This window comes from Strix aluco, chromosome 12, assembly GCF_031877795.1.
Source record: "Strix aluco isolate bStrAlu1 chromosome 12, bStrAlu1.hap1, whole genome shotgun sequence".
NCBI lineage: Eukaryota > Metazoa > Chordata > Aves > Strigiformes > Strigidae > Strix > Strix aluco.
Window position 1 is genome coordinate 2985455 of NC_133942.1, and position 26647 is coordinate 3012101.

At 42.7% G+C, this 26647-nt stretch overlaps 1 protein-coding gene across 1 annotated transcript; it reads right to left on the reverse strand.

Moving 5' to 3' along the window:
• Positions 1–5151: 5151 nt before the first annotated feature.
• On the reverse strand, positions 5152–26313 carry LOC141928930 (uncharacterized). Its single transcript, XM_074837809.1, has 11 exons — positions 26100–26313; positions 23151–23528; positions 22826–22866; positions 20517–20614; positions 10761–10880; positions 10427–10491; positions 10048–10211; positions 9555–9666; positions 7627–7911; positions 6873–6935; positions 5152–6419 (listed from the first exon to the last, which is right to left on the reverse strand). The coding sequence occupies exons 1-11, from the start codon at positions 26170–26172 to the stop codon at positions 6304–6306; spliced, it is 1515 nt and encodes a 504-aa protein (XP_074693910.1). The 5' UTR covers positions 26173–26313; the 3' UTR covers positions 5152–6303.
• Between the last annotated feature and the right edge of the window lie 334 nt (positions 26314–26647).

Here is a 26647-nt window from a genome sequence, read left to right on the forward strand (position 1 = left end):
GATGCAGGAGCAGGGCTTCTCCATAATGCAAAGAGCTGAGGCCAAAGGTAAATGGCACAGGCTGTGCTCCTCGTGGAACAGCATGCAGTCCCACAGGATCAGAAAAAAATGAACAAAGTAAGGTTGCCTACATTCAGTTGCCTTTCCACACTGCCCTGCTACTAGCCAAAATCAGAGATAGGTAATTCTACTCAGCACACTCTCAAGAGTTTCATTATTTCTTAGCAGTTCTATGGGAGAAAGTGCCTGGCGTACCCTGTTTATTAATGCCATTCAGAAAGCAAAGTCTAGATGCAAACTATAAGCAACATCATAGGTTTGTTACTTTTGGCTTCTCTCCATCCAAGAAGAAGCATCTTTCCAGCACCAGCCTCATGAGATTCTCATGTGCTGAAGTTTGCCTCATGGGCACACTGGGAAATGCTCAAAAGAACCTTGAAGTCCCTTACTGCAATTCTTTAAGGGGGCAGGCAGGGTGTTTAAGCTTCTCACATAGCAGGTGCACTCCAGCATCTCCCAGGGCATTGGTGCCCAGCCTCAACTCCAGCAGGGTCTGGTTGGTGCTGAGCACAGTGGCCAGATCACCACGGCAGGCAGTTGTGAGACTGCAAGCCCACAACCTGCAGGAAAGAAGCACGGAGAGGGCCCTGAGTTTCAGCCCATGTCTGCTTTGATAACCCCAACCACCAGCCCCTCTCCTGGCCAAGCAACAGTGAGAATGGCCAGAAACCCTGCACAGAAATGGCCAATGACAGACCACTGCTGGACACACAGTCTATTCCCTGCCCTAGAAATCTGATCTGATTTCCAGTCTTTTCTGTCTTGGGTCTTGCCTATGAACCCTCTAAAGAGAAGATAAAACCAGTAGGAAATTCTGGTCACAGGGATTTTGTGAGAGCACGAGCCATGTGACACTGCCTGCTGGTGTTTCCATTCATGTCAGCAGAGGCACAGGGCTGGATTCCAATGCCTGAGAAGCAGTGTCCAGTGCTGTGTGCCTCGGGGTTACCCAGACACCCTGGTGGCGTTGTCTGAAAAGGATTACACAGGCCTTACACAAAAGCCCTAACCCTCTGAAAGGGTTTACTGGAGTTCCTGGACTGCATATGCAAAGTACCTGACTAGAAAAGGAACTATATGACTCACCACACATCAACACACTACCGTAGCTGCAGTGTGCTAATGCAGACTTTGTGTATAACTAGAGTGAGGGGACTCCAGGTCAACACTGGGAAGGCTACTGGAGAGAATATCCCTGGGTGTAAGCTGGTTGTCCAGAGAGTGTCTATTTAACATAAAGATTCAGAGGAACATTCACCCAACAGGGAGGAAGAGTGTCACCTAGAATGAGGAATCCTTCCAGGAAGAGCGCTTTTTTTTGCACACAGATAGATGATATGCCTGCTTACCTTCAACACATGCTCCTTTGGGTCTGTCTGTGCATACTTGAATTAGCAGGTTGCATGCTGCAGAGGAGGGTGCATGGAGGTGAACCTCCTTTACACTTGATTCACACAGTCTTAGCAGGGCATTTGGGAGAACGGGATGAGCAGTGACTGACCATGAAAGAGACACATCACCCATCCCTGCAGCAGCCCTGCTCCAAGGCAATCCCAATTCCTACAAAACAAGAGTATTGACTTAACCCCTCTGGCTGGGGAGGAAAGCCAGAACACAACAAAAGCCAAGTGCTCCTGGTCAGAAAGCTGGGTGACCGACTCCCAACCTTCTTCTATGGGGATTGCCATGCTGAGACCTCAGCTCATGTCTGGGAAGAGCTACGTTCATCTCTCAAAGGGGCCATTTCTGAGGCACTGGTCGATCTGTCTCATGAAACGGGAGATGCTGCTGGAGACACTTCTCAGAATCACCTCTGACAAACAGGGACAGGGTTTGGGCACTCTCAGACATAGAGCAATGCAGGCAGAGACCAGCTCTGCGGTCTGGGCCCAGGACCCCCAGCACACCCTGGCCCCACAGACTAGGGGGTGCTCCTGTCTTGCTGATGGTGGGACAGGGGCTGGGCTCTGGGGCCAGGCTGACCTGTGTCCCATCCCACTCTGCTAGTGCCTGTCCTGCACGTGCGGCTCCCTGGGGAGCCAAGAAAGAGCCATGCCCCCTGGCCCACCTCACACCCTCGAGGCACAAGCATAGAGTGGAGCAGGACATGATCCCACGGCTTCTGCAACCATCAGATCTGTCCCTGGCCAGAGCACTATAAAGCAGTGAGCAAAGTCCTGAAGTGCCTGGCCATGAGGTGCTCACCATGTAGCTCTACAGAACTGGTCCAGCAGGTGATGAGGATCCAAGAGTCTGTTCCAAAAGAGCAGCAAGGTCAGGGAGCTGCAGAAATTTTATGATCCTTGCCCAAGCAGAGTTTTCCTTTTGACAGGCAACTCTGCATCTGCCTTCCCTATTTCCTTCCCCACTGAGCTCCACCTCCCCCTTGCCTGCAGGACTAAATATCTCAGAGGGGCTGGGCAGGGGACCAGCTGCACCTGGAGCTGGATAAGGTAAACATATTGTCTGTGATGGACCAGTTTGAAAGGATTCACTCCTTCATCCCTGGGAATTGTCTTTGGAAGAGGAGGTGAAGTGGCCAAAACAGAAATGTTTAGTGAATGATGGTTTCCCAGACAATACACATGGATGACCCCAGGAGAAAAGTGCTCTGTGCTGAAGAAGAAACACTGCTCTGATAGCAGGTCCCATGCCCACAGATGCCTCAGTTCACCTCCACACACTGTCCCTCTGCCCTTTCCAGCTTTGTCCTCTCTCCAGCTCCAGTAGAAATCACAAAAAGTCCTCCACTTGCCTGAGGGCCAGAGTTCTCTCTCCTAATTTGCCTTTGCCATTTGCTGCTGAAGGCTAATGATTTCCCCAGGGGGCAGGTAGGATCACCTGCAGCTCCTGCTACTTGTCCTAAACTGGAGCTAGCTGAAGCTCAGTCTGTTCTTACCTGCCAGCCCTGGGTGGAAATGCACAGGCAACCTGTGTTCTCTGGAACACAGCAGCTGCTGAGCCTCAGCTATCAAATAGCAAATGAACAGATGTAACTCCTCCTGAGAGAGAACTCACTACCAACACACGTCCAAATATTTCCCTCCCAGCCCAACTACTCATGTCCTCATCAAAGTATTATTGGAGCCCTGTCCTCTTAAATATCTTGACATTTTACCTCTGTGAAGTGCCTTCACCTCACTCTTTTCTCCCAGGTCTTAAGAGTCACTGCACAGGCATGGGTCAGTCCCAGGGTCACAGGCCCATTCCAGAAGCTGCTCTGCTGTTCCTTCATTCTCTTGAGAAATGTTTGGTCCATGGAGGTTGAGAGAAAATTAAACAAGTTGGCAGTTGCCACTGAGCTCTGATGTTTAGCACCTATAGTATGCGCCAGTTTCTGAAGGTCTTGCAAGGAGGCCAGTGCCAAGGTCAAGCTGAATTTCTAGCCTAGCCACCTTTTAGGGCTGGGGCAAAGGCTAGTATTACTCTGCGTAAGTTTTGCTACTCACTAATTATGTTTCCTCATCTGGCATATTATTGGACCTATAGACTGTTTTCCTGTTGGACTAACAGGAGGAGGAGTGGATATATGTGATGTGTTGAAACCTTATGTCTTTCCTTCCATATTCAGAAGGAAAGGTCTTCTGTTAAAACAAATGAATGCCAACAAGAAGCTTGGAAGCAAGTGCCCCTTTGGCAGTACTGCCTACTGCTCAAAGGCATCTTCTACGGGCAGGTGCTTTTATCTGCATCTTGCAGCCCACAAACTTCTGAGTGTGCACCCACCCTACAGATGCAAAAAAGGATCAGTTTTTGCCCTTGTGAGAAAGTGTCACGAAGGAGAAGCTGCCTATGGGATGTGGTACATAACATCCGCACCATGCAAAGACCCTGCTGCAGAGTTCCTGGGGCTCTACTGACAAAGCAGGGATGCTGCAGGGCAGCTCTCTCCTTCTGCAGGTTCTGTGTCACATGGACCAGTTTGGTCTGGGGCTACCCCACTTGCAGGAGGATGTTAAAGAGCTGCTGGAGACAGCACCATGCTTGGGGATGGAAGGAGACCAGAGTGCTGGGCACTGCCTACAGGGACATTAACCCAGGGTCAGCAGCCAGGGTGCAAGGAAAGCAATACAGTAGAAGCTGGATGCTGTGAGAGCAGTCTAACCTGGTCTGATTGTGTGGCTGAGTCACTAAGACTGCACAAGTGGAGTATGGCCTGCCTAACCGGGTCAGGAAGGAAGCTGTTTCAAGGAACATTTACAGTCTAGGTGGCTCGACATGTCCATCTGGCCCTTGGGATGCCTCGGAAACAAAGACATGATCATCGTGGTTTTTGACACTAAATGTGTGCTCCTGGGACCCAGCCTCAGAGCTGCAGGTCCTAGAGACAGTGGTTTCACCATAGATATGTCACATCTTCTGGACAGGAATGAGGGTTTGAACAACTAAACGTGCTAAGGCTAGTTAAATAAATTTTGCCATGCACCGTTCTGGGGGCCATTTTGGAGCTGGCAGTTCAGTCAGCATCTGAAAAACATTGTGGGCCCTGCTCCCCAGGAAGTGGTAAACACGTTTTTAAAAGCAAGGAGGAATTTGTCTTGCATAGCCTGATTAGTCATGTGTTTTAACCACAGTATCCTGCTTCAAGCAGGGCAGCAGCTTGCAGCTTGTGAGACAAGATTGTTGGGTTTTTCTAACTGCCAACCAAACAGCTATGTTATCTATCAAAACACCCCACAGTGTTTCCTGTTGGGCCCTTCCTAGTATTGGTGAGCGGAAAATCAGCAGCCTGTTCTCTCACCTTCCGAGGTCTGCACGTTAATGCTCATATTGCTCCCTGGCTTTACTGTTTTCTCTTTAGATCCATCTCTCTTTTTGTTATGATCCACAATTCTGAGCCTGAGGAATTTGAAAGGGGGGCGTGAATTATTAAAATTCCTTTAAACCCAGTAGGGCCAGAATTCATAGCCCTCCTTGAAGTCTCTTAAATGTGCCAAGGAGTGTCTCTTTCCCTGTGGAAAGCCCAAGATAGACAAATTTAATAAAAAAGAAGTCTAGGCTGTAATATGTGGTTTTCTAGTTCTCAGTGGTCACTTCATAGGACAGTGGAATTTCCAGTTTCCACCCAACTTCCAGAAGAAAGGGCATAGAGCAAACCAAGGATAATAAAACTTTATTTTGGTGTATAGTAAGAAAACCTAAAATGCAGGTAACATATACATAACAAAAGAGAAAAATATTCTAAAGAAGAGATGGAAATGAAAATACTGCTGTATTAGTGAATTCCTTCAGGTCCAGTGCAATTACCTGCACCAGAAAACTGCCATTAATAAAAGCTTCTAAAAATTAAAACTATACAATGCTCCCTCTGTGCCTGGGATCCCCAATCAGAAAAGCATTACACAATAATGTGATATGACCAGAGATGGTATTTTTAAAGCATAGTAAGTATAAATTTCAATTTTAAGTTTTCAAAACTATATAAGCAATTTGGATGCGTCAGTGCAATGGATACAGGGGTAGGAGAGCTAAGTATTGCTGCTTAGCAGAGGGATGAGGGAAATTTCTTATGGAAATAAGAAATAACAAAAAAGTGTTCTAACAACTAATGAAACTAAGCTAGGCAAGTGTTCAGCAGTATTAGCTGTCTAAGAAAGCTTCCAGATGATCTTAACTGAAGAGCACCTTGGAGAAGTAAATGCACTCATAGATCTACAGGAACTGGGGTGTTTGTTGATTTTTCAGATGTTTATTGGTAGCAAAGCTGACCCGTGGTGTTTAAAATATTCATCTGTGTGTTCTTTCCTGCTCTTCTTCAGCCCATTGCTGGCTCACTTATCCAGTACCTGAAAGAGCAAACAATGTTTGGTTTAAATGTTTGGTTTAAATTCATATTCACATTTAATGCAGTGGTGCTGAGTTTCTGTTAATCTGGAATGGATTGGAAAGTTGTTTTTGTCATTTTGGCTCCTCCTTTTTCTGTCCCCCTTTTCAAATTTGTTGGGTTTTGGGATTCTCCCTTTACAGTTCTTGCTGATCTGAACATTTATCCACACTTTGTTCTCTGCCACTTGAAACAACCAACAGAAGATTTCTGATAGAACCTGAGATGCTCTGGACTAGCCTGGTGCAAAGGCAGTTTGGGGATGAGGGGCAATTTGGGGCTTACATTAACTTATCCAATGGTAACAAGAGCAGCTGAACTGATGTCACTCCTTGTGGGGTTACAGGATGCAAAGCCAAGTGGTCACTCCTTGAACTTGCCTCCTGTGTTCTCAGGCACTGAATTATGTGTTTCCTACCTCAGAAGAGAAACAGCTTGACACTCATGATTGTATTGAAAGCGATGCTTTTTGCCAGCAGGACTCTCAAACACAAAACAGACATGAACAGCATATTCACTTTCTCCGTTCTGACATCTGCTTTAAAAAGAAGAAGAGGGAAGAGAGTGTGGTCTTGATATTATCCCCATGCCCTACCCCGACCCCCCTCCCAAAAAAGAAGGAAAATCCACACATCATAGGTTGATGAGGGAAGCAGGAATAAAGGAAAAGATGACAGATGAATGTATCAACTGCAGGGAAGAGAGGAGGAATTTATTTCTCATTGCTGTTTTATCCCATGGAAACTTGTCAGTTATGTAGTCTGTCAACCTGAAACAGCAGGTTATTTCTCAATTTTGAATTCTGACACTTCTGCACCAGAGAAAGCAATTTTTCATGTCTTAGTATTGAGTCCACAGAAAGTGCAGCTTATTGCTTAAAAATTATCTGCAGTTCAGACATTTCTGTACTAAAGACAATGCATTCTCATGCATTGTTACTAAATCCTCAATAAAGAACCATACTCAATTGTTCCTTTAGACAACTAACCTTTTGTAGAGGCATCTGTAACATTGCAAGCATTAGCTGTTTCAAATTCTTCAGTTTTCTCTTCTGCTGAATAATTGAGAGACACTATAAATTGTATCCAAGCTATATAAAACAAAAATTACACAAAACATACCTATAGCTCTTTTCCCAGCAATAGATAAACAGTATTGAAGGATCAGATGGCAGGTCATTAATTCTGAGATTAACTTGAAGAGAAAAATTAGCTTTCTACGTGTCATTGCAGAAAAAAACAAAAATACAGGATTGTTGAGCCTTATTTTCTCTCTTTTCTGAAATGAATTTTACCACAGGAAAAGAACAATTTAAAAAGTGATCAAAAAGTAACCAAAAGATTTTTGGGAAAAAAAAATCACATCCTTTTTTATTTTGTGTTTTCATAAAAGTTATTTTCAACTTTCTTCTACCAGGCATGTATACTCAAGTCCCTTGAATTATTTTGCCTTAGATAAAGGTAGACTAGCAAATATTAGAGGTTTGGAGGGGTTTCACTGGTGGGACGGTAGGGGTTTTGTTTGTTTGTTTTTTTCTTTTTTGGCAAGAAAACTCCAAGTGCTTAAAGAGTTGAATTAAGGTCATGTATGCTCGGTACTTCTGAATATCTTGTCTTCACCTAAGAACCTAAATATCTTTCTGACTGTCCTTACTAGTTTCTGCTAGGTTCTCAAAAGGCAAGAAAAAATGCTGGAAGATGCATCTCCCAGAATTACATTGCATTTGGACCACAACACTGTACCTGGCAGAATTATGCTGGCTGTAGTCTTGTTGCCCTTGTGCATAGCCTTGCAGGTCACCTTTGCATCTGGTTCCACTCGAGTTACCTTCATGGTACTATACATCCCCTCAGATGTGACAACAGGTGCCTTCAGGTCATACGAAATGTCACTCTCGGGCACATCAAGGCTGATGCTCTTAGGGTAGAAAGTCCTTGCCAAACAAGCCATGTTCAGTTTGTTGTCATACTGTTTGGGTTCCTTTGATTTAAGTACAATGACTTCTGGTGAAGATTCTTCTTGACTCTCTGAAAAAGAAGCACGAGACTTTATTTTCTGAGTACTTTCTGAGAGCTAAATCATTTACAGTTCAGATATAGTCCAGCCATGTCTGCCCCCTGACAGCTGAGTGTCTTTCTGTGTTTATTTCTTCCTCCTGCTTCCCAAAGAGCAGATCAAAGACAGAAAGGAAATATAAGGGTGGGATTTTCATTAGAGCTTCTAGTCCCTTGGGGTCCTAAGCTTGTTTTTGCCAGAATATATATAATTGAATTCCTTTAACTGAGCAATCTTGAAGTGAGGAAGACAACTTTTAAGAATACAGAACAAATGATCATACTATTTTTGAATTCATAAAAATTTAGACACCAAGAAGAACATTTGCTTTAAGGGTAGCCTTCTATGCTTGTGACATGATACATACTAAAAGATCCTTCTTTTTATTACCTAAAAATCCTTTACCTGATGAGGCTAAAAGGCTTAACCATAGCATATAGGGAGAGAAGACAGTTTGTTACTCCACTCTACAGTGCTATTCCAAAGAGTGGGATTACTTGCAGATACAAAATAATGTTGCTAAAATGGAAGATAAGGTTAAATCTTTCATTAACAAATGTTCAGTTTCAGCAAGGTTTTCTTTTCAAATTCCATTATTTGAATGTTTCTGTAATATTTCTATGTGGAACTTGACCCAGGCATATAAACCTCTCTTAACAAGTGAATAGTGTTATGTGAACTCTGGAGAGGTTTCCAAGTCATGAGACTGTCTGACTGCATAATGCTGAGCCATCCTAAAGAACAACAGCGGTGTCTAACAGAGAAGTTTAGTGCCATTCCACATACACCATTTATTCTGTCTTCTTTCTGGCTGTCCCTTCTGAAAGAAACAGATGTCTTGTAGATCCTTAGGACATCTTTTTACTTTTAGGTGGAGTGGGGGGTGAGCAGTTCTATTTGTATTGCACACAAAAACCAGTTAATAAATTTATCACAGAATTGGCTATATATTCCATCCTCTTGTGGACCTTGGCTTACTCCAGTGAGAAGTATACAGGAAATGAACCAAGTAATCCCTTAGCTATTCTCCTACTGAATTCTCAGGAGGAGATGTCTCAAAAACTGTGTAGAGATTAAAGAATGTTTTATCTGTCTTTTGTTCTTGCTGATTCTCAGGAGGCCCAGCTCCTGCAGTGTTCTTAGTGGTTTTAAAGTCCTTTTGAATATCTTCCATGTAAATGAAAAAAAAAAAAAAAAACAACAAAAACAACACTGAAAGAGTCAGGATAACAGCTTTATAGAAACATGGAAAATCTATTCTTGTCTTTGGAGGAATCAATAGTTTCTAAAGCCTACTGTTTGGGGAAAGGCTTTTTTCCCTCTTTCCTGAAGAACAGGAGTCATGACACAGCCAATTACTGATTACCAATTACCAAATACTGATTACCAAAACTGATAGCCAATTACTCAGTTTATTTTAAAAGACACGCAAGATACTTCCCGTGTAGAAACCGAACCTCACATTAGGGTTGCTGTGTTTGTCTGAAAAGGCAAATCCATTATTTAGACTTTCACCCACCAACAACTTCTGTTGGTTGATTGCTCATGGTAGAACACCTTTTGGCAGGTTTAAATTACTGTACATTGAAGTTGGGCTGATAGAAGCTGCTGGTACCTTGCTGTCCTACTTTTGCAAATGATGTTTTCAAAACAGGATCTTTGGATTCCCTACTCCCACAGGACGCAAAGCTGCATTTATCTACCCCAAAATAGGCATGTAAGATGCCCTAAAGATTTCAAGGCAGCTGTATATCTATATGGGGTTTACAGATGTGAGCTACCACCTAAGAGAGTCCCATGCCTGTCTGGGGAGTGTGTGTGTTCAGATGGTGGTGTGCAACTGAAAGTTTTAGGACAATAAAAATCAACCCAACAAACTCATCCATTGCTCCCACTTTCACACTGTCACACAAAAGCTGAGGAAGATAGTCCATCCTTATGAAGAACACGTTCAGAAGAGTGCCATTTCAAGCAGTTGCTGCAAAAAATAATGTGCCCTCTTTCCATGGGAACTACTTTCTCCTGAAACTCTTTACATGTCCTTTTTTCCTTTCCACACACCTTAGTGTTTAGACAAAAGAAAGCAAGCAACTACTTTCACCTTATACTGAAGCCGGGCTAAGACACCACTGGGTATAAACAGTCTTAAATTTAGCAGTGGGGCTACAGGAGAGAGTGAGGATCTGTGGAGTAATGTTGATGCACATAGCTAGGAAACTATCTTTGTTGTTCCTGAAAAGCTTTGTTAAATAAATATGAACTGAAGACTCACCTGGTTGGAGAACACATGTTCAAGAGATCCGAGGCAGCAGAGATTTCTCATTATGTTGTCACATCACACAATTCCTTTGTCCACCCCACCACAAACTTAAATACATTAGTAGTAAAAAAAGTGGAACTTACTTGGCTCGACTGAAAAAGTGATCCCAGTTCCAAATACGAGCCTGTCTGTTGCCACACTGTTTGCATGTAGTCAGATAAACTCACTTTCTTCACCACAATCCAAAGGTGGCATAAATGCCAGCAGTTCATCCAAAGGATCCATCAATGGACTGCCATAAAAGTGCTCCAAAGTCATCAATGTTTCCAAAATCATGAGGGGAGAAAACAATGATTTCATAGTAGAGTGCTTTCAAACAACTTGATCCAGGCTAAAGCTTTTAAAACCCTTGTATTTTCTATTAGCTCAGTAAAGCAATACGCTTCCAGAACAAATGCTCATAGGAATTCTGCAGTTTTCTTCAACACATTTCCTTTTTCCTTTCTTTCTCAAAAATGTATTGTTCCTTTTGCTGTCTCATGTTTTTGTATGAGACCTTACAGCGTTTGTGTCACTGTGCGACTCCAAGTTCTCAACACTGTGATACACTTAGTTACAAAAAGTGCCTCTTCCTTCCCTTTTACCGTACAGTATTTCACAAGAGACAGGTAGTCATATACCCTATATACCACATGAAGAAATCACAATATTTTAAAATAAGGACATGAAGTTGGGCTACAAGAGGGGATTTGTACCTGCTTGTGACTTGTAGGATTACAATGAAGGATTATAATGTTGCTCTGGGAAGGTTCAGATTTTAGTCTAATGAAAAAGCAAAAGCAATTAGTGAAACCCTCCAGAGTTGCAGAAGTGTTCTGGTTTGTTTTTTCACTTTGAACTACTTTTTGTTGCCCGGAAAGAAAAGTAATATGCTAAATCTGGGGGTTTAGAGTTGTTCTCTTTCTGAATGGGCCAGTGCTGAGGGTCATTTGGTGTCTCAGGAAGGCTTTATCATGTTTTTAGTATCTTTAAAAGTGAAAAAGAAATAGTTTTTCTTTATTAGGTAGAGATATATTGTTCTGTGGGAGGAGTTATTAAATAAGGGTTTTGCTCTGGATGGTGGAAAGCAGGTTAATCAAATCCTGCATGATGGACAAGTTCTGCATACTTAGTGCCACCTGGGTCACCAAAACAGGATAAAAGACCTTATGGACACCGATGGGATGTAGATGAGCAGACACTCCTTTACTAACGGCCGGGTGCGCAGGGGAGTCGTCTCACCAACAACACACACCTAACTCGTGTAGCGTGCTGATTATATTGGATACAGTCAGACAGATTAATCAAGTTCTCATACACAAACGTGATAATTCCCATAACTCATTTTCATATTCCCACCTCTTTCCGGTCATGTGCACCCGAGTCCTGAAACGAGTCAGGGGGCTGCTTTTGTGACCACCACGGACTGCTGACTCAAAAGAAAGACCCTCCAGTGCCCCTGACTCAAGGATTTTGGCTCCCATTGCGATTTTAACATGCTTCGAGGCCCTTTCACAATGCAACTTCTAAAATACCTGGTCTACAGGGCGATAAATCGTCCTGACCGCACAGTCTAACGATGGTACCTCGTCTAGCAGCATAACTGGTTGTATGGTTACTTTAAGCTAAATACAATACTCTATGACTACTTAAAACATTACTCCACTATCTTTTATAAAAATTGATATTTCTGTGAGATTCCATTTAATTGATTAGTCCTAATCATTCCTTATCAAAATCACCAAAGTCATCAACTCAAATTAATAACAAATCAGTAACATTTCCCCCCTTTGAATGTTTTGAAAATCATTTCAATACTTTCATATCAGAGTTTATTATGTTTCTCTTTTACTGTATGCTGGTGGGAGTCCTGGGATTTCTCTTATGATCATGCGATTGAATATAATTTTGCTCTCTTTAAGCAGGAATAAATCAACATTATCATCAAGAAAACAACCAGCAAGATAAATATCATGCCAATTAATAACCTTATCTATGAACTTAAATTTCAACCCAATTTATTAAAAATTTTGTCTATCCAATCTTCTGACATATCTTCTCGGACATTTTTTTTTAGTATCTTCTTTAATTTTTCTTAGTAGTTCTAGATCATGTTTTACACCTTGTGTCACATTTGGGACATGTATGCAGCAGTGATCTATTCTGTTTTTAAGGTATCCACAAACTCCATGTTCTTTAAGCAGGAGCCTATCTAGCGTCATTCTGTTTTGCAAAGTTATCCTTGAGGTTGCTTGTAATTGAAAATTTAATTCCTTGAATCTTTTCCTTGTGACATTAGCCAGTTTTTCTACCTCTCCCGTTAGTTGATATAATAATTTCCTGTTTCTATATGATGCTATGGGATTCAAAAGGGATTCTAGAGCCTAACTAATTTTTATTCCTGTTGGGGGTTCATTCCATGTGTCATCTATCTCTGATCACCTAATCTGCTTTAATTTTATTTATTTATTTATTTATTTATTTATTTTTTAAGGACCCCTTAACAGGAGATTCCTTTCAAATTGGGCACAACGTTGGCATACCTGAAGTAATCTGTTTTACCTTCCTATTTAAGGGCAGATGTGTTGTTCAGGTTCGATTATTTATTGCCCAAACCAAATGTCCTAGACTCTGAATTGCAGATCTTTTAAAGCTAAATATTGTTCTTCTTTTGGGAATATATGTTTTGGTTAAATTAAGACAGTTTTTAAGACTTTGGCAAAGACACCCATATTTTAAGGCAGCACCCAAAGCAAGAATTCTTTGAATTATTAGGTCTACACTGCTGTAGTTATTTACTTCTTCATATTTACCAAGACACTAAATTTTTCTTTTCTCTCGATGTGTTTCCTTTATCACTTACTGATGGAAAGGCCGGAAAAGTTGTCCCATCCCAAGGAGTTCTAGCCATATTGAAACTGTGAAAATATAGACATGGACCATATAGAATCTTATTGTACTTCCTCCTCTTGTGCAGTTTAATTGGTTTTGTCACACTTCTATTCCATGATGTTTCTACTTACATTGTTTCTAATTTGTTCATCGTAAGAACACCTCCTAACAGTTCAATATTTTTCTATTTTTGTGAAAAAATATTTAACAATTTTTCATAATCTGTTTTATTTCCTGGGAACTTCTACTGTTTCTTGATAATTTTTACTTGTTCATACTACTGAACAACAGGTTTTTTGTTCGCAATTAAGTAGTCTCATTTTTGTGTCTTATATTGGTCAAATTCATTGTTAAAATTCCCTATGGAACAGATTCATCTACTGTTCTTGGTATCAGTAAACAGCAATTTGTGTTATGTTCTGCAAATTGTCAAATTTCTTAATTAATCCTAACATCAAATTTTCCTTCTGGTGATTTCTTTGGGAGGTATATTAACTGTTCTGTTTCTACATGCTTTCTATTCCTCACCTTCAGGTCTAGTATTTTCTCAGTTATATTTTGTCTTTTGATTATTACTTCAAACCAGAATTCCACAAGCATCAGTTTCCAGGTTAAAATCAAATCTAAAACAATTTCTAATTAATATATAAAGTTAGGCATATTTTAGAGTCAATTTTGAAGCTCCCAGATTCCTACTGTTGATCTTCCAGGAAGGGGGAGCCTTCTTCACTCTAGCATAGTGCATCCATACATCTGATTCTGTAATTTTAATAGCTGCAAAGGTAGTCAGCAGTATTTGAAATGGTCCTTTCTAGCATTCTTGTAGGGGTTCAGAAGTCTACATCTTCACGTAGACGTAGTCTCCGGGTTGAAAGTCATGTATTGGATTTTCCAGGGATAAAGGTCAGTTCCACAGTACTGCATTTTGGATTGCAGTCAGGGTTTTTCCTAAGGAGAGTAAATAATTATATACATCTTGTTTCCTTTTACATGCACATTTGGATTCGGTTCCAGAGATTCATATGGTTTTTTATATAGTAGTTCATAAAGACTAACTGATGTGCTGTTTTCTGGTTGTACTCTGATTTACAACAATGCCAATAGAAGTGTCTGAGGCCACTTTAAATTAGTTTCTTGACATATTTTGATAATCTGCTGTTTTAGGGTCTGATTATTTTTTTTTCTTCTACTTTTCCACTGGTTTGTGGCCTCCATGGTGTATGTAAATCACAAGTAATTTCTAGAGTTTTACACACACTTTGTACAACTTCAGCAACAAAGTGTGGGCCTCTGTCTGAAGAGATCTCAATAGGGGCTCCAAATCTTGGGATTATTTCTCATAGTAACCATTTTACTACTACTTTTGCCTGAGTGGTGTAACAAGGAAAGGCTTCTGGCCATCCTGTAGACGTATCAACTCCCCACCAGAATGTACCGATACCCATTTTGTCTAGGTAACTCTGAAAAGTCTCCTTGCTAATAGTCTCCTGGTTCTGTTCCAGATTTGAGCTTACCCATTTGGACCCTTTTCTTTATTACTGGATTATTTTTCAAACACACATCACATTTTGCAATTATTATTTTGGCTAATCCAAGCATTTTGACTGATACTACTTGTCTTTTTTTGAAAGGGTTACCAAAGCCTCTATGTCCCAATGACATTCCTGATGTTTTATTTGAATTATTTCTTAGTTAGATGAGGTGGTACTGTTATTTGTCTACTAGATGTCACCCACCATCCAGCTACATTTTCTTAGTATTCAATAATTGTCCTAATTTATTATCTTCTTCTGAATATTTAGGTTTCTCCTTTGGAAGAATTACTGTCTTGGTTGGAATCAATGTCATTTGTAATGTTATTTCTTTCGCTGTTCTTCTGGTAGCCCTATCTGTTAAATTATTTCCTCCAATTTCTTTTGTATTCCTAACCTGAAGCAGTTTACAGTGCATGATTGCTACCTGACTTGGTTTCTGAACTGCTTGCAATTAACTGCAAAATTTCATCCTGATGTTTAATATTTGATCCCTGGGAGGACAATAATCCTCCTTCTATCCACAAAACTTCATGGACATGTACGACCCCAAAAGCATACTTCGAGTCAGTCCAGATATTTACTTTCTTCTTTTCACTTCTTTCAAGAGCTCGGGTTAAAGCAAAGAGTTCTGCCTTTTGAGCTGACGTGGTGCCAGACAATGCATTTGCCTTTATGATTTAGTTGTCTGTTGTATCCAGAATATCGAACTCCCTGTTCCACAAAGCTGCTGCCGTCTGTATATAACTCCTAGTTGGGATCTTCCAGCGGTGTGTCCTTCAGATCCTCTCGACACATGCTCAGTGGTAGTCAGGCAGTCCTGCTCCAGCTGCCTTTCCTCCTGTGTAGAACTTAGAAAAACTGCAGGGTTTACCAGGTTAGTTTTTTTTAAAACCACATCATCTTGTTCAGTCAGGACCGCCTGGTACTTCATCATTCTGCTCGGGGACAACCAATGTCCCCCCTTTTGTTCTAAACCAGTTATCACCATGTGTGGGACACATATTGTTATTGTTCTTCCCAAAGTCAATTCCTGGGCCTCTTGAATAAGCATCACTGTAGCAGCAACTGCTCGAAGGCAAGTGGGCCATCCTTTATTCACAGTGTCCAACTGTTTGGAAAAGTATCCTACTGGTCTCTTCCAGCTTCCCATTCTCTGGGTCAGCACACCCAGTGCAAGATGTTGTCTTTTATAGACAAACAACTGGAAATCTTTGGTTAAATCTGGAAGTTCCAGGGCAGGTACAGACATTAGAGCTCATTTTAAATTTTTAAAGGCCTGTTGCTGATGTGGGCTCCATACAAAGGGGAAGTTCTTTTGAGCTTCATTCAATGGCTTAGTTATTAGACTGTAATTCATTATCCAAAGGCGACACCACCCAGCCATTCCCAAAAAGGTCCTTAGTTCATGAAAATTTTTCGGCTCCAGTGCCGCAAATGGCTTCCTTACAGTTTGTTCCCAATTGCCGCTGTCCTTTTGAAATCTTAAAGCTCAGATACATTACAGTCTGGCTTGCTGTTTGGGCTTTATTTCTGGATACCTTGTACCCATTTAGTCCAAGAAAATTTAAAAGTTCTATTGTTACCTTTATGCAGGTGGATCTTTCTTCTGTAGCAATCAGTACGTCAGCCACATATTGCAAAAATAAGTGTCCAGGCTTTGGCTGTGAATCATCTTGTTTCTATACTTCAAGTTCCTTTACCAGATGATTTCCAAAAATGGTCAGGCTATTTTTTAAATCCTTGGGGTAGTCTTGTCCATGTCAATTGCATTTATTTTTTTTTGTCCTGTTTGTGGATTTTCCTACTCAAAGGCAAACAATTTTCTGCTTCCCTTCTCCAGAGGCATGCAAAAGAAAGCATTCTTTGAGTCAAGCACTGTAAATCACTGATGGGTCTCTTTTAATGCTGTCAACAATATGTATGGATTTGCCACTACAGAATAAATGTCCTTAGCTATCTGATTCACTGCTCTTAAATCTTGTTACTAACCTATATTCACCCAAAGGTTTGTTAACCAGTAAAACTGGAGTATTATATTTAGGTTCACATTCCTCAAGGATTTTATACTCCAAAAATTTGTCAATCATTTCTTAATTCTCCATCTAACTTCTGGTTTAATCAGATACTGTTTAATCCTTACTGGTCTTGCACACTCCTTCAATTGTATTTTCACAGGTAGTACTAATTTTGATTTGCCAGATTTATCTGTTTCCCATACTGTAGGGATTACTGCTAGATCTACTTGTTGTGGAACTTCTTGTTCTTTTATTCTTTCTTGTATCATCAGGATTTCTCCTGTCTTTGACTCAGGTATTTTTAGGAAGAGTTCCCCTTCCTCAAAAACAATTTGTGCATTTGATTTGGACAACAAATCCCTTCTTAACAAGGGTATCGGACTTTCCAATACATACAAGATCTTATGAGTAATGATTTTGTTCCCAGATTTTAAATACAGGGGTTGTAGGAATGACCTGTTTTTCTTCTTTCCCTGTTGCTTCCCTTATGTTTGCTCTTTTCACTCCCAATTTCCTTTTACAGGTATTCAATACTGAAAATGTTGCTCCTGTATCTACTAAAAAATTTAACCACTTTTTCTCCCAGCTTAATTGCAACCAGAGGTTCAGCTGGGTTCCCCTCTGGTCCCCTTCATTCATCTAGGGTCATTACTCCTGCTACCTCTTGCTGACCACCCCTCATCTTTCAACATTCTTGTTTCCAATGCCCTTCTTCTCTACAATAAGCACACTGATTTATTCCTAGGGGTGCATTAAAATCTCGGTTCCCAGAATTCACAAATCCTCCTCTAAAGTTCCAGTGGCAGGCCACTTTTCCTGATCTTCCAAAACATATAAAGGCCACCAATAATTACAATACTCTTGTCATTTGATTTTTATATAAGTCATCATGTATTTCTCCCCAGTGCGTTAACAGACATCCTAACGGGGAAATCTTCGGTACCTTCTCATCAAAAGCCAAATTACCAACACTCTTACTCTCGAACAAATGTGTTAGTTTAGATGTCATTTCAAAATATTTTAAAATTCACGCACACACAATCACTCAATCTTTCACTTCATTCTTCTCCAGCTGCACCCCTCACGGGGTAACAGAACTGCAGATCCAAACTCTGCACTCGCTTCGTACTTGTTTGTATGTCTCAAACTCACACAAACACCACCAATTTTTTTTATACTTTTTTTCTGATTTTTTTAATACCAAAATACAAATACCAATAAAAACCTATAGCATATAAGTTTTTCCAATACCCAAATTTGTCCAACCCTGCAATAGCTTTCGCTTATGTCTTGCGGGCAGATGCCTCGGCTTCCAAACCAAATGGGTACCCTTTGTCCAACCCTGCGCAGCTTTTGCCATGTCTGACAGCCACTTCTCAAACCAAACCAAATAAGAAGTGTCTTACCAATTCCAGGGGACATTGCAAAGAGCCTTATGGATTGGGGATTGATGGGTATCTCCGAGAATTCCTCGGTGCCGGCTGGAACAGATCAGGTCCCCGACTCCTCCGGTCTCTTTCAACGAGGGCCCATCTGGGTCACCATAAACTGTCACCAAAACAGGATAAAAGAACTTATCGACACCAATTTGATGTAGACAGACACTCCTTTACTAACAGCCTGGTGCGCAGGGGAGTCATCTCACCAACAATGCACACCTAACTCGTGGAGCATGCTGATTATATAGGATACAGTCAGACAGATTAATCAAGTTCTCATGCATAAACATGCTTATTCCTGTAAGTCGTTTTCATATTCCCACCTCTTTCCAGTCATATGCACTTGAGTCCTGAAATGAGTCAGGGGGCTGCTTTTGTGACCACCACAGACTGCTGACCTAGAAGAAAGACCCTCCAATGCCCCTGACTCAAGGACTTTGGCTCACATTGCGATTTTAACATGTTTCAAGGCCCTTTCACTATATGGCTTTTAAAACACCTGGTCTACAGGGCAATAAATATCCTCACCAGACAGTCTAACAATGGTACCTCATCTAGCAGCATAACTGGTTGTATGGTTACTTTAAACTAAATACAACATCTCTATGACTACTTAAAACATTACACCACTATCTTTTATAAAAACCAATATTTCTGTAAGATTCCATTTAATTGTTTAGTCCTAATCATTCCTATCAAAATCACCATAAATCATCAACTCAAATTAATAACAAATCAGTAACACCTGCACCTAAAGACTTGTGTGAAGCTTAATATGCAGGTGAAGATAAATTTTGTTTGAATACATTCCTCGTGTAGGATGGACAGCAAAAAAGCTGTCACTTCAGTGATTACTAAGGAAGAAAAGGTATGGTGTCTAGATACTGTCTGACTGTTACTGAAGATGCTATGAAAGATAACCTTGCAATGCAAGGATGTAAACGCAGCCACATGATAGAAGCCAATTGCCTTTAATTGAAACTTTAATCACTTGGTTTGTGTATGTGTATATGCAATCACTAGGGTGTGTGCATGGGTACTTCCCCCACCACAGACAGTGTTTGAACAGAGAATTACTTGAAAATGGACATGCCATGGTTTTCTTACACTGAAGTAGAAACTTTAAGTTAACCTCACGTTAACAGCATTATAGGGAAAAAAGACGTCCTGGGTACAGATGGGCGCAGGTAGTGTACCAAGGAAATATAAGTTAATACTGCTCTCTAACTGTTGTCAAGATGGAGGAGGGCAAGAAGGAAGAGAAATTTATTAACATCCTGAAAAAAATTACATGCGCAGGAAGACAACAAGGCAGTTGTAATTTAGTATAGGATTGATCTACCCAAGTGAACGGACAGCAAGGAGAAAGGGTGCAAAACTTTTAGTCTGATCATCTACCAAAGTGCTATTGAAAGTTGGCAGTGAGGGTTAACAAACGTACACAAAAAAGCGGGTGGGAGGCCGACCTCTAGCTGCTGACCATGGCATAAAGAGGCCACTGCTGGAAGAGGCCTGAGAGTGGCTGGGCGCTGCCCTCTTCCCTGAAGCTATTAGTTGCCTGGGTGATTTCAGGCAAGCTCTAAGGCCTCCTTAGAGTTTAGCAGCAATGGAGACTCTGCAGCAACCATCTCCTATGGCAATCTATAGCCCATGAAGGTGTTAGATTTCCTATCACTGTGAGGTAAGCTGGTATTATCAGAAACTCAGAAAATGTTCCCTGAAGTGGTCTTTGAGGAGAAAATAAATGGGAAGAGACTGCAGCTCTTAGGGGCAAAGACAAGCAGGTCATGATCTGGTCCATGGAGAAAAATATTAGTCATGCAGTTCAAGATGGAATTAATGCATGGTTTCTTAAATCATTGAGCTGAAGAAGCAACACATGTGGAAAAAGGGTGAAGGGGGGAAGAATTATAATACCAGATTGAGGTGGTGGATAGAGGGTCATTGTTTACTGTGAGTTGAGATGAAGATAGAGGGGACCATTTCAGTGATGATGCTTAGTAGTAGAGCGTAGGGTCACGATCTGTGTGGCTCATCACAGAAAACTGCAGCTGTCTTCCAGCCACATGGTGTTAGAGTCTTCTCACTTAGCTTCCAGGGGTTGCATTTGAGGTAGTCACCTGAATGTTGTGGAGAGAAAGTCATGCCCCAAGGGCAATTGATTGAGCTATTTTTTCTGTCTAAAATACCTTGGGAAGTGACAAATTTCTTCTTGTGACTCTGTAATAGATATAAAATGGATGCAATGAGTAACTTAGATGGAAACTTCTAAACTGTGGCAGGTAAAAACCTATGTGCTGAACTGGTGTTGATAGCTATATGTTCAAAATCAAATGGTCTTGAGCCCAATAGCCATATTTGAGTGCAAGAAAAACTGATATTGCATATAGTGATTACCCTATAGCTTCACAGTCAGCATCAAACGTATTCTTCAGGATGCAGTTGTCTGTGGGATGATGAGGTTGTGAGGAAGTGGAGTATGTTTCATCTTTTTTCTGTTTTTCAGGAAGTCAGTTTGTGTTGGGTGGTTCAGTCCCCTTCAACCACTGTGATACCTACCCCACACAGTGATGAATAGTCATACAAAAATACTTGTCTTTTCATTTCAGTGTCAGGTGACACCCCTTCTTTGATGTCTCTCAAATACTGCATTTTGTCTTCCTCTGCTCTTTTATTGTTGGATAATTAAACCACATGGAAATTGCCATAAATTAAAAATAGCATTGCCAGAATCACTTTTATTGTAGATTAAGCTCTCTTACTGAAACATTGACCATTCTTGGTGACACTGATTATGGATTGATTTGGACTGTAACAGCCCTTTCAACTCAAATTACTTGATTTCAGATATATTTTTAATAAGCTTCTAGAGATTTCAAGGTAGGACATTTTCTTAAGAATGTCAAGAGCCAGCTGTCCCACATTAACTGTCAGTTTATTTTTTTCTTACATATCAGAGCTATGAATGACGTAAAATTATTTATATCTCTGATATTTTCATACTCCTGCAAAATGAGCCTGTGATACCCAAATTCTTCAGAGATTAATTTTGCTTGCTATCATTGTCACTTCTTCTGTGAGGATGGAAGGGATGTTAGCAGATTGCCAAGTCCCAACCCCCTGCTTTAAGCATGGTCAGTGTTAAAGGATCTCACCAGATCGTGGGTATCTCTAGGCTGGCTTTATTAACAACTCAGAGCTGGGCCATCACCTCAGTGAGTGGCAACAACTCACAAAAAGTGCCCTCTATATACATGATCTAACATACAATACAAAGAGTCTTTGGTGATTTTCCAGGAGCTTTCAGCTCTCAACTCATCATTAATTTCAAAAGTCCATTGTATTCCACAGTTTCGGCTACTTCTTATTGTTGCGTTCCAACTCCTCTTTGGACACTGCTGTTCACTGATGCAGTCTTCAGTCATCATGGTTACTTATCTTCTGAACAATCTTCCTCATAATTCACTTTTAGACTTCTGAGAAAAGACCCAAAATGTTCTATTTAACATATACTTAATCTATGTCTAGCTTTTCATTACTTAGCCTTTCTAAATTGCTTAAACTGTCAGTATTGTTCCTAGGGCACCTGTGCTCTATTAATTAAACCTATAAAACAATATTTATTAATTATTCCTGCTATTAATAATATCCTAAAAGAGTTTTCTAAAGCTTGTTCCTTTTACAAATTCCCCCCTTTTGTTTTTCCATCACACTCCTGCGATCCTTCTTATTTATAATTCTACACCTCTCTTGCTATCTTCTGCATTATAAAAGGACAACCAATGCAACACTGAAACAAAACAATCACACAGACTATTATGACTATAATCTTCAAAACAATGCAATTAATTTCTTTAACCAAGTCATTAGACAACACAAGAAAAAGACTCCACAACCTCTCTGGGCAACCTGTGCCAGTGCTTTGTCACTCTCAGTAAAAAAGTGTTTCCTTAAGTACAGAGGGAACCTCCTGTGTTTCCATTTGTGCCCACCGCCTCTTGTCCTGTCAGTCGGCATCATTGGAAAGAGCTTCTGTCCTCTTTACACCCTCCCTTCAGGTATTCATTGATAAGAAGCCCTCTGAGCCTTCTCTTCTTCAGGCTGAACAATCTCAGCTCTCTCAGCCTTTCCTCACAGGAGAGGTGCTGCAATCCCTTAATCATCTTTGTGTCCCTTTGCTGGACCATCTCCAGTATGTCCATGTCTCTTCATACTGGGGAGCCCAGCACTAGACATAGCTTCCAGATGCGCCTCATCAATCCTGAGCAGAGAAGGACCCCCTCCCTTGACCTGCTGGCAATGCCAGCCCAGGATACCATTTGCTTTCTTTGCCTTCTTCCTCTCTCTTCTTCTTCGCCACCTCTGTGCCCTCAGAGGCACCTCCCTCTCTCCTCATGGTCCCTTGCTTGCAGGCTCCTCTCACCTAAACAGCCCCATCAGCCCAAAAGCCTTTCCCCTTGTGCAGTGATGTTTTACACATGCTGCTGCAGTGTGACACTGCTCAAGCTCCATGTCAGGTCCAGGATGTGACAAAGCATCCATCCACCTTTCCGTGCCCAGAGCTGTGCGGGTTCCTACCCTCCAAGGATACAACCCCTTCTTTACAGGAGAGGGTTGGACAGACAGGTTGGGGCAGATTTGGGCTGCACAGAGAAGGAGCCATGTGCCCTCCTGTGGTGCCTACACTGGCTCCACAGCATCCCTACCCAGAGAGATGCTCTAATGTGGTCCCTTTGTTCCTTAACTCCTGGGATTAAAGAAGCACCAGGGTAACTGTGAGGAAGAGGCAGTGATGGTTGCTTGTGCTGAGGTCTGTGAATAGAGTCAGTGCTGTCTGAGGGGTTTGGGGATTGGCCTGCCCATGGGACTTATTCACACATGAATTTTATTTCTAGCTTCCATTATAAATGTCAAATTTTAGTGCAAATTCAGTTGCCCATGGATAGACTGGGAGTTCCAACATTTATTAATCCCAAACCTCACTGATATTTCCCAGACCATGTACAGGCAACTGTCATTTTAAGAAAGGGCCCTCCCACCACAGGAGTACTCCCCCTTTTTGTGCTGCCTCTCCCTCCACTGGCATCACTGTGTTCTGCCTGGCACAGAAATAGGTGGCTGTGTCAAAGGCTGTAAGGTCATGCAGCTGCAGAGAAATCTTGTTTTTGTCTTTATCTGCAGAGATGCTGACTCGGCCTTGGAAGGGTGGGGCATAGCCTGTGTTATTTCCAAAAGGATAGATCCAGCCTAGAAATTGCAGCTCCCCTCCTGGGGCCTGACGGACACAATTCCAGTCATATCGAGGGCTATCCAGAGGTGCTCCCATTACAGTACAGGTGAGTGGGAGTGATCCAGAAACCTTCCCCTCCTTGGGACCAGATGCCACCATCTTTATTGGGGAAAGGGAACCTGAAAAGACACAGGGCAGGTGTGAGATTTGAGTGTCTATGAAAGAACTTATGGGTACAATAGTCCATCCTGGGGTTGTAGGGTGCACAAAACCAGAATTTTGGCCTTTAGTTCCAGGAGTTATCCCTAGAGGCAGTGGCTTGCCCAGACACCACAGACTCATATTTCTTTGTGCTGGTCAAAGGACTGCTGAGACAGGAGACCCATAAGAATCTGGGTAACTGCTCATAAACATGCCATAGCTTTAAATATGAATCCAGAAGCTTGGCAGAAGGAGAGCATGTGGCCCTTCCTAATCTTTCTGCTCCCTTCACCAGCTATGCCTGGATCCACATCCCTGTGCACAGAGATTACAGAGAGCAGGGCAGGGACACATGGGAAATTGGTTTGCCAGTTGCACATGAGCCCCAGAGGGACAGGAAGCATGGGGCTCTTAAACCTGCCCAGGAAATGACCTGCCCCTAGAAAATCCCAAGGCTGCTCAGAGTGAGACTCTGCACAGCTCCATGGGGCAGTTATTGGCTTTGTCGTGGAATGTCTTCCCCTTACTCCATGCTCAGAAAAATCTCTGAAAACTCCCCTCGTCTGCACTGCACCAGCATCCCACCCCACCTAAAAATGGAAGATGATTTCTGTACATGGATTCATCTTATGCAATTAGATTTGGGCAGTAGCAAGCCAAGGTGTGCAGGGGCAACCCAGGCCTCCTCAGTCCCAGTCTCTCTCTGCTTCCTTCATGGGTCTCATCTCCCAGCAGTGCTGTTCGGGGAACAAGGTCAGGAGCCAAGGACCCATCCTCTATGGGATCATGTCCTGTTTTGGGGCAGGGAGAAGAGAAACTAATTCCCAAAGGAACACAGGGAGGAGCAGAGCCCAACTCTTCACTCCCAGAAGGGAGAGGCAAGACCTGGGTTGGGCAGACAGAATCTGTGACCCTTCTGGACCTATCACACACCTCCCAGCAGCAGTGGGAACAAGAGCCCAGGGGACAAATCAGTTCCAGTCACTGCATGGGTAGAGGTGGTGTGAGCATGCTGTGCTCATCTTTGGTGCTCATTTACACCCTTTGTGGGACCATGGTCTAAATGTACCCTGCAGTCCTGCAGGAGTATGTGTCAGAGCTGTGATCCTTCTGGGCTCTGCTAGGTTCTTCTAGCCCTGACTCAGCAGAAGGAGAGGCATCCCCTGCTCCACTCCCTCTTCCCCAACAGAAGTTCTCCTCTTCCTCCTCTTGCATTCACAAGAGTGTCTAGTTCTCTTTCTATCCTCTTTCCTGCAGTGCTTCACACTGGCCCTTTTGTATCAGTGCCCTGGGGTGGAAACTGGAAGGGCTGGAGGTAGAGGACAGGCAGGAGCTCACTGATCCCAGGGTGAGCAGACACAGAGGATTTTGCCTGGTTCCTGACTGGCTCCTGAACGCTGTGCTAAGTCACCACATGCAAAATTAGTTTGTAGGGTCCTGAGGATGCAGGGTGAAGAAGACCAGAAATGTGCTCTGGGAGCTGCTCCTAGAGGTGGTGGTTTGTCTGTCCACAGCAGCCCCATACTGCAATGTGGAAGAACTGTGGTTGATGTAGGAGACAAACTTGGCACACACTAGGCATCTGTTGGTATAAGTGAAACCCAAAGTTCAGAGGTTTGGATGCAAGAGAGATGCATTGAGCCCCTGGGTGCTGTCAGCCCCTCTCCATTCGCCTCCAGCCACACCTGAGAGCTCATATCTTCCAAGACACATGGCCACAGTCACAGCAACAAGAGGATAGGTGCAGGGTGCCCTATCACTTTCACCTGTTGTCCCCCTCACTCAGGGTTGCTCCCCACCACTGACAGACTGTCCATTCAGCTGAGGCACAGCGTTTGGTAGGGGAGAAGGAGAATGCTGGGGGGCTACAATCCCTTCCTCTCCCTTTTACAGAAAGAAGTTAAATCTCCAAAGAACTTCCCATTCCCCCACACCACCATTCTCTTTCCATGAGCTGGATACCCCAATATGTGGATAAATTAAATGTGACGGAGCAGGAATGCATGGGATAGGAATTACAGTGGAGCATGGAAATACCTGGGCACACAAATGACCCTGTGTTCCTGGGACCTCTCTTGGGACCTGCCTTACTTCCTGCAGTAGCTGCTAAAAGGAGACATGACAGCATAAGGACCATCCTGCCCATGCTCCTTCTCCAGCCAGAGCTAAGCCCAGAGTTGGACTGGCTCCCCACTCCCACCCACATCAGGACAGTGCAGGGCTGAGCAATGCTCTGGGGATCTGGAGAGAGGGGTCAAGATACCATGGGAGGACAGACCTCAGATCTTCCTAGGTCAGGAAGAACCAGCTTGGGCTCCCATCCCTTCTACCCCTTGGTCTGGTGAACATCTCTTCTATGCCTGGCAGTGGGGTACTGCAGGGCTATGTCAGATCTCCATCTCTCTATCGGTCCCCCAACCTCCACACATTCTACGGGAGAGCAGGAAAGGGCAAAGTATTTTTGGAATGATAAAGGTTCCAGGCAGAGGGAAATACAAAAAACCCATCGCCATGTCCTCTTCCCAGGAAAAGGGGTGAGGGGTTCTCACCTTTAAGGGCTGCAGCAAAGGTGATGACCAGGATCCAGAGGAGCATTGCAGGCTTCCCCAGAGGAATTTGCATGGTGCACCATGAAATAGGAAAGTAAAACTGTGGGGCTGAAAAGGGCTTAGACCTTCCTCTATCCGAGTCAGCAGAGAAATGCCCTGTCCTCCCAGCACTGAAGACTCAGACCTCCTTGCAACCCCAGGCAGATTTGCAACCTTTTCTGAGCAACCCCTTTGTAGTTGCAGGTGCTTCATACACTGAGGAGTTGGATAAATTTGTCACTGCTGGCCTGGGTGGGGACAGGAAACCACATTCCCTTTTTTGTACCTGCTCAGCCTGCACAGGAAACACAGAGACGTCTCTTTGTCTCCCCAGGGCCCCTCATACAGGTATCTCTGAACCAGAGCCTGTGGCCCTGTAGATGGCTGTGGTCGTGTAGGTGGCTGGGAAGGGACAAGCAAGGTAATGTGGAGAGGGTCTTTTCCCTGGGAGTGATATCTTCCCTCCCTCCCTCCCTCTGCATGGCCCAAACCTGTTGCCCCACCCCCAG

Bases quoted from the DNA above. Each gene is read 5' to 3' on its own strand.
- LOC141928930 (XM_074837809.1), bottom strand. From the start codon at position 26,172: ATGCAAATTCCTCTGGGGAAGCCTGCAATGCTCCTCTGGATCCTGGTC. The intron at 22,867-23,150 runs GCCCTTTCTTAA...CTTTAATCCCAG, and splicing joins AGTACTCCTGTGGTGGGAGG to GAGTTAAGGAACAAAGGGAC. The intron at 10,212-10,426 runs GTGAGTTTATCT...TTCTCCAACCAG, and splicing joins TTTGGATTGTGGTGAAGAAA to GTGAGTCTTCAGTTCATATT.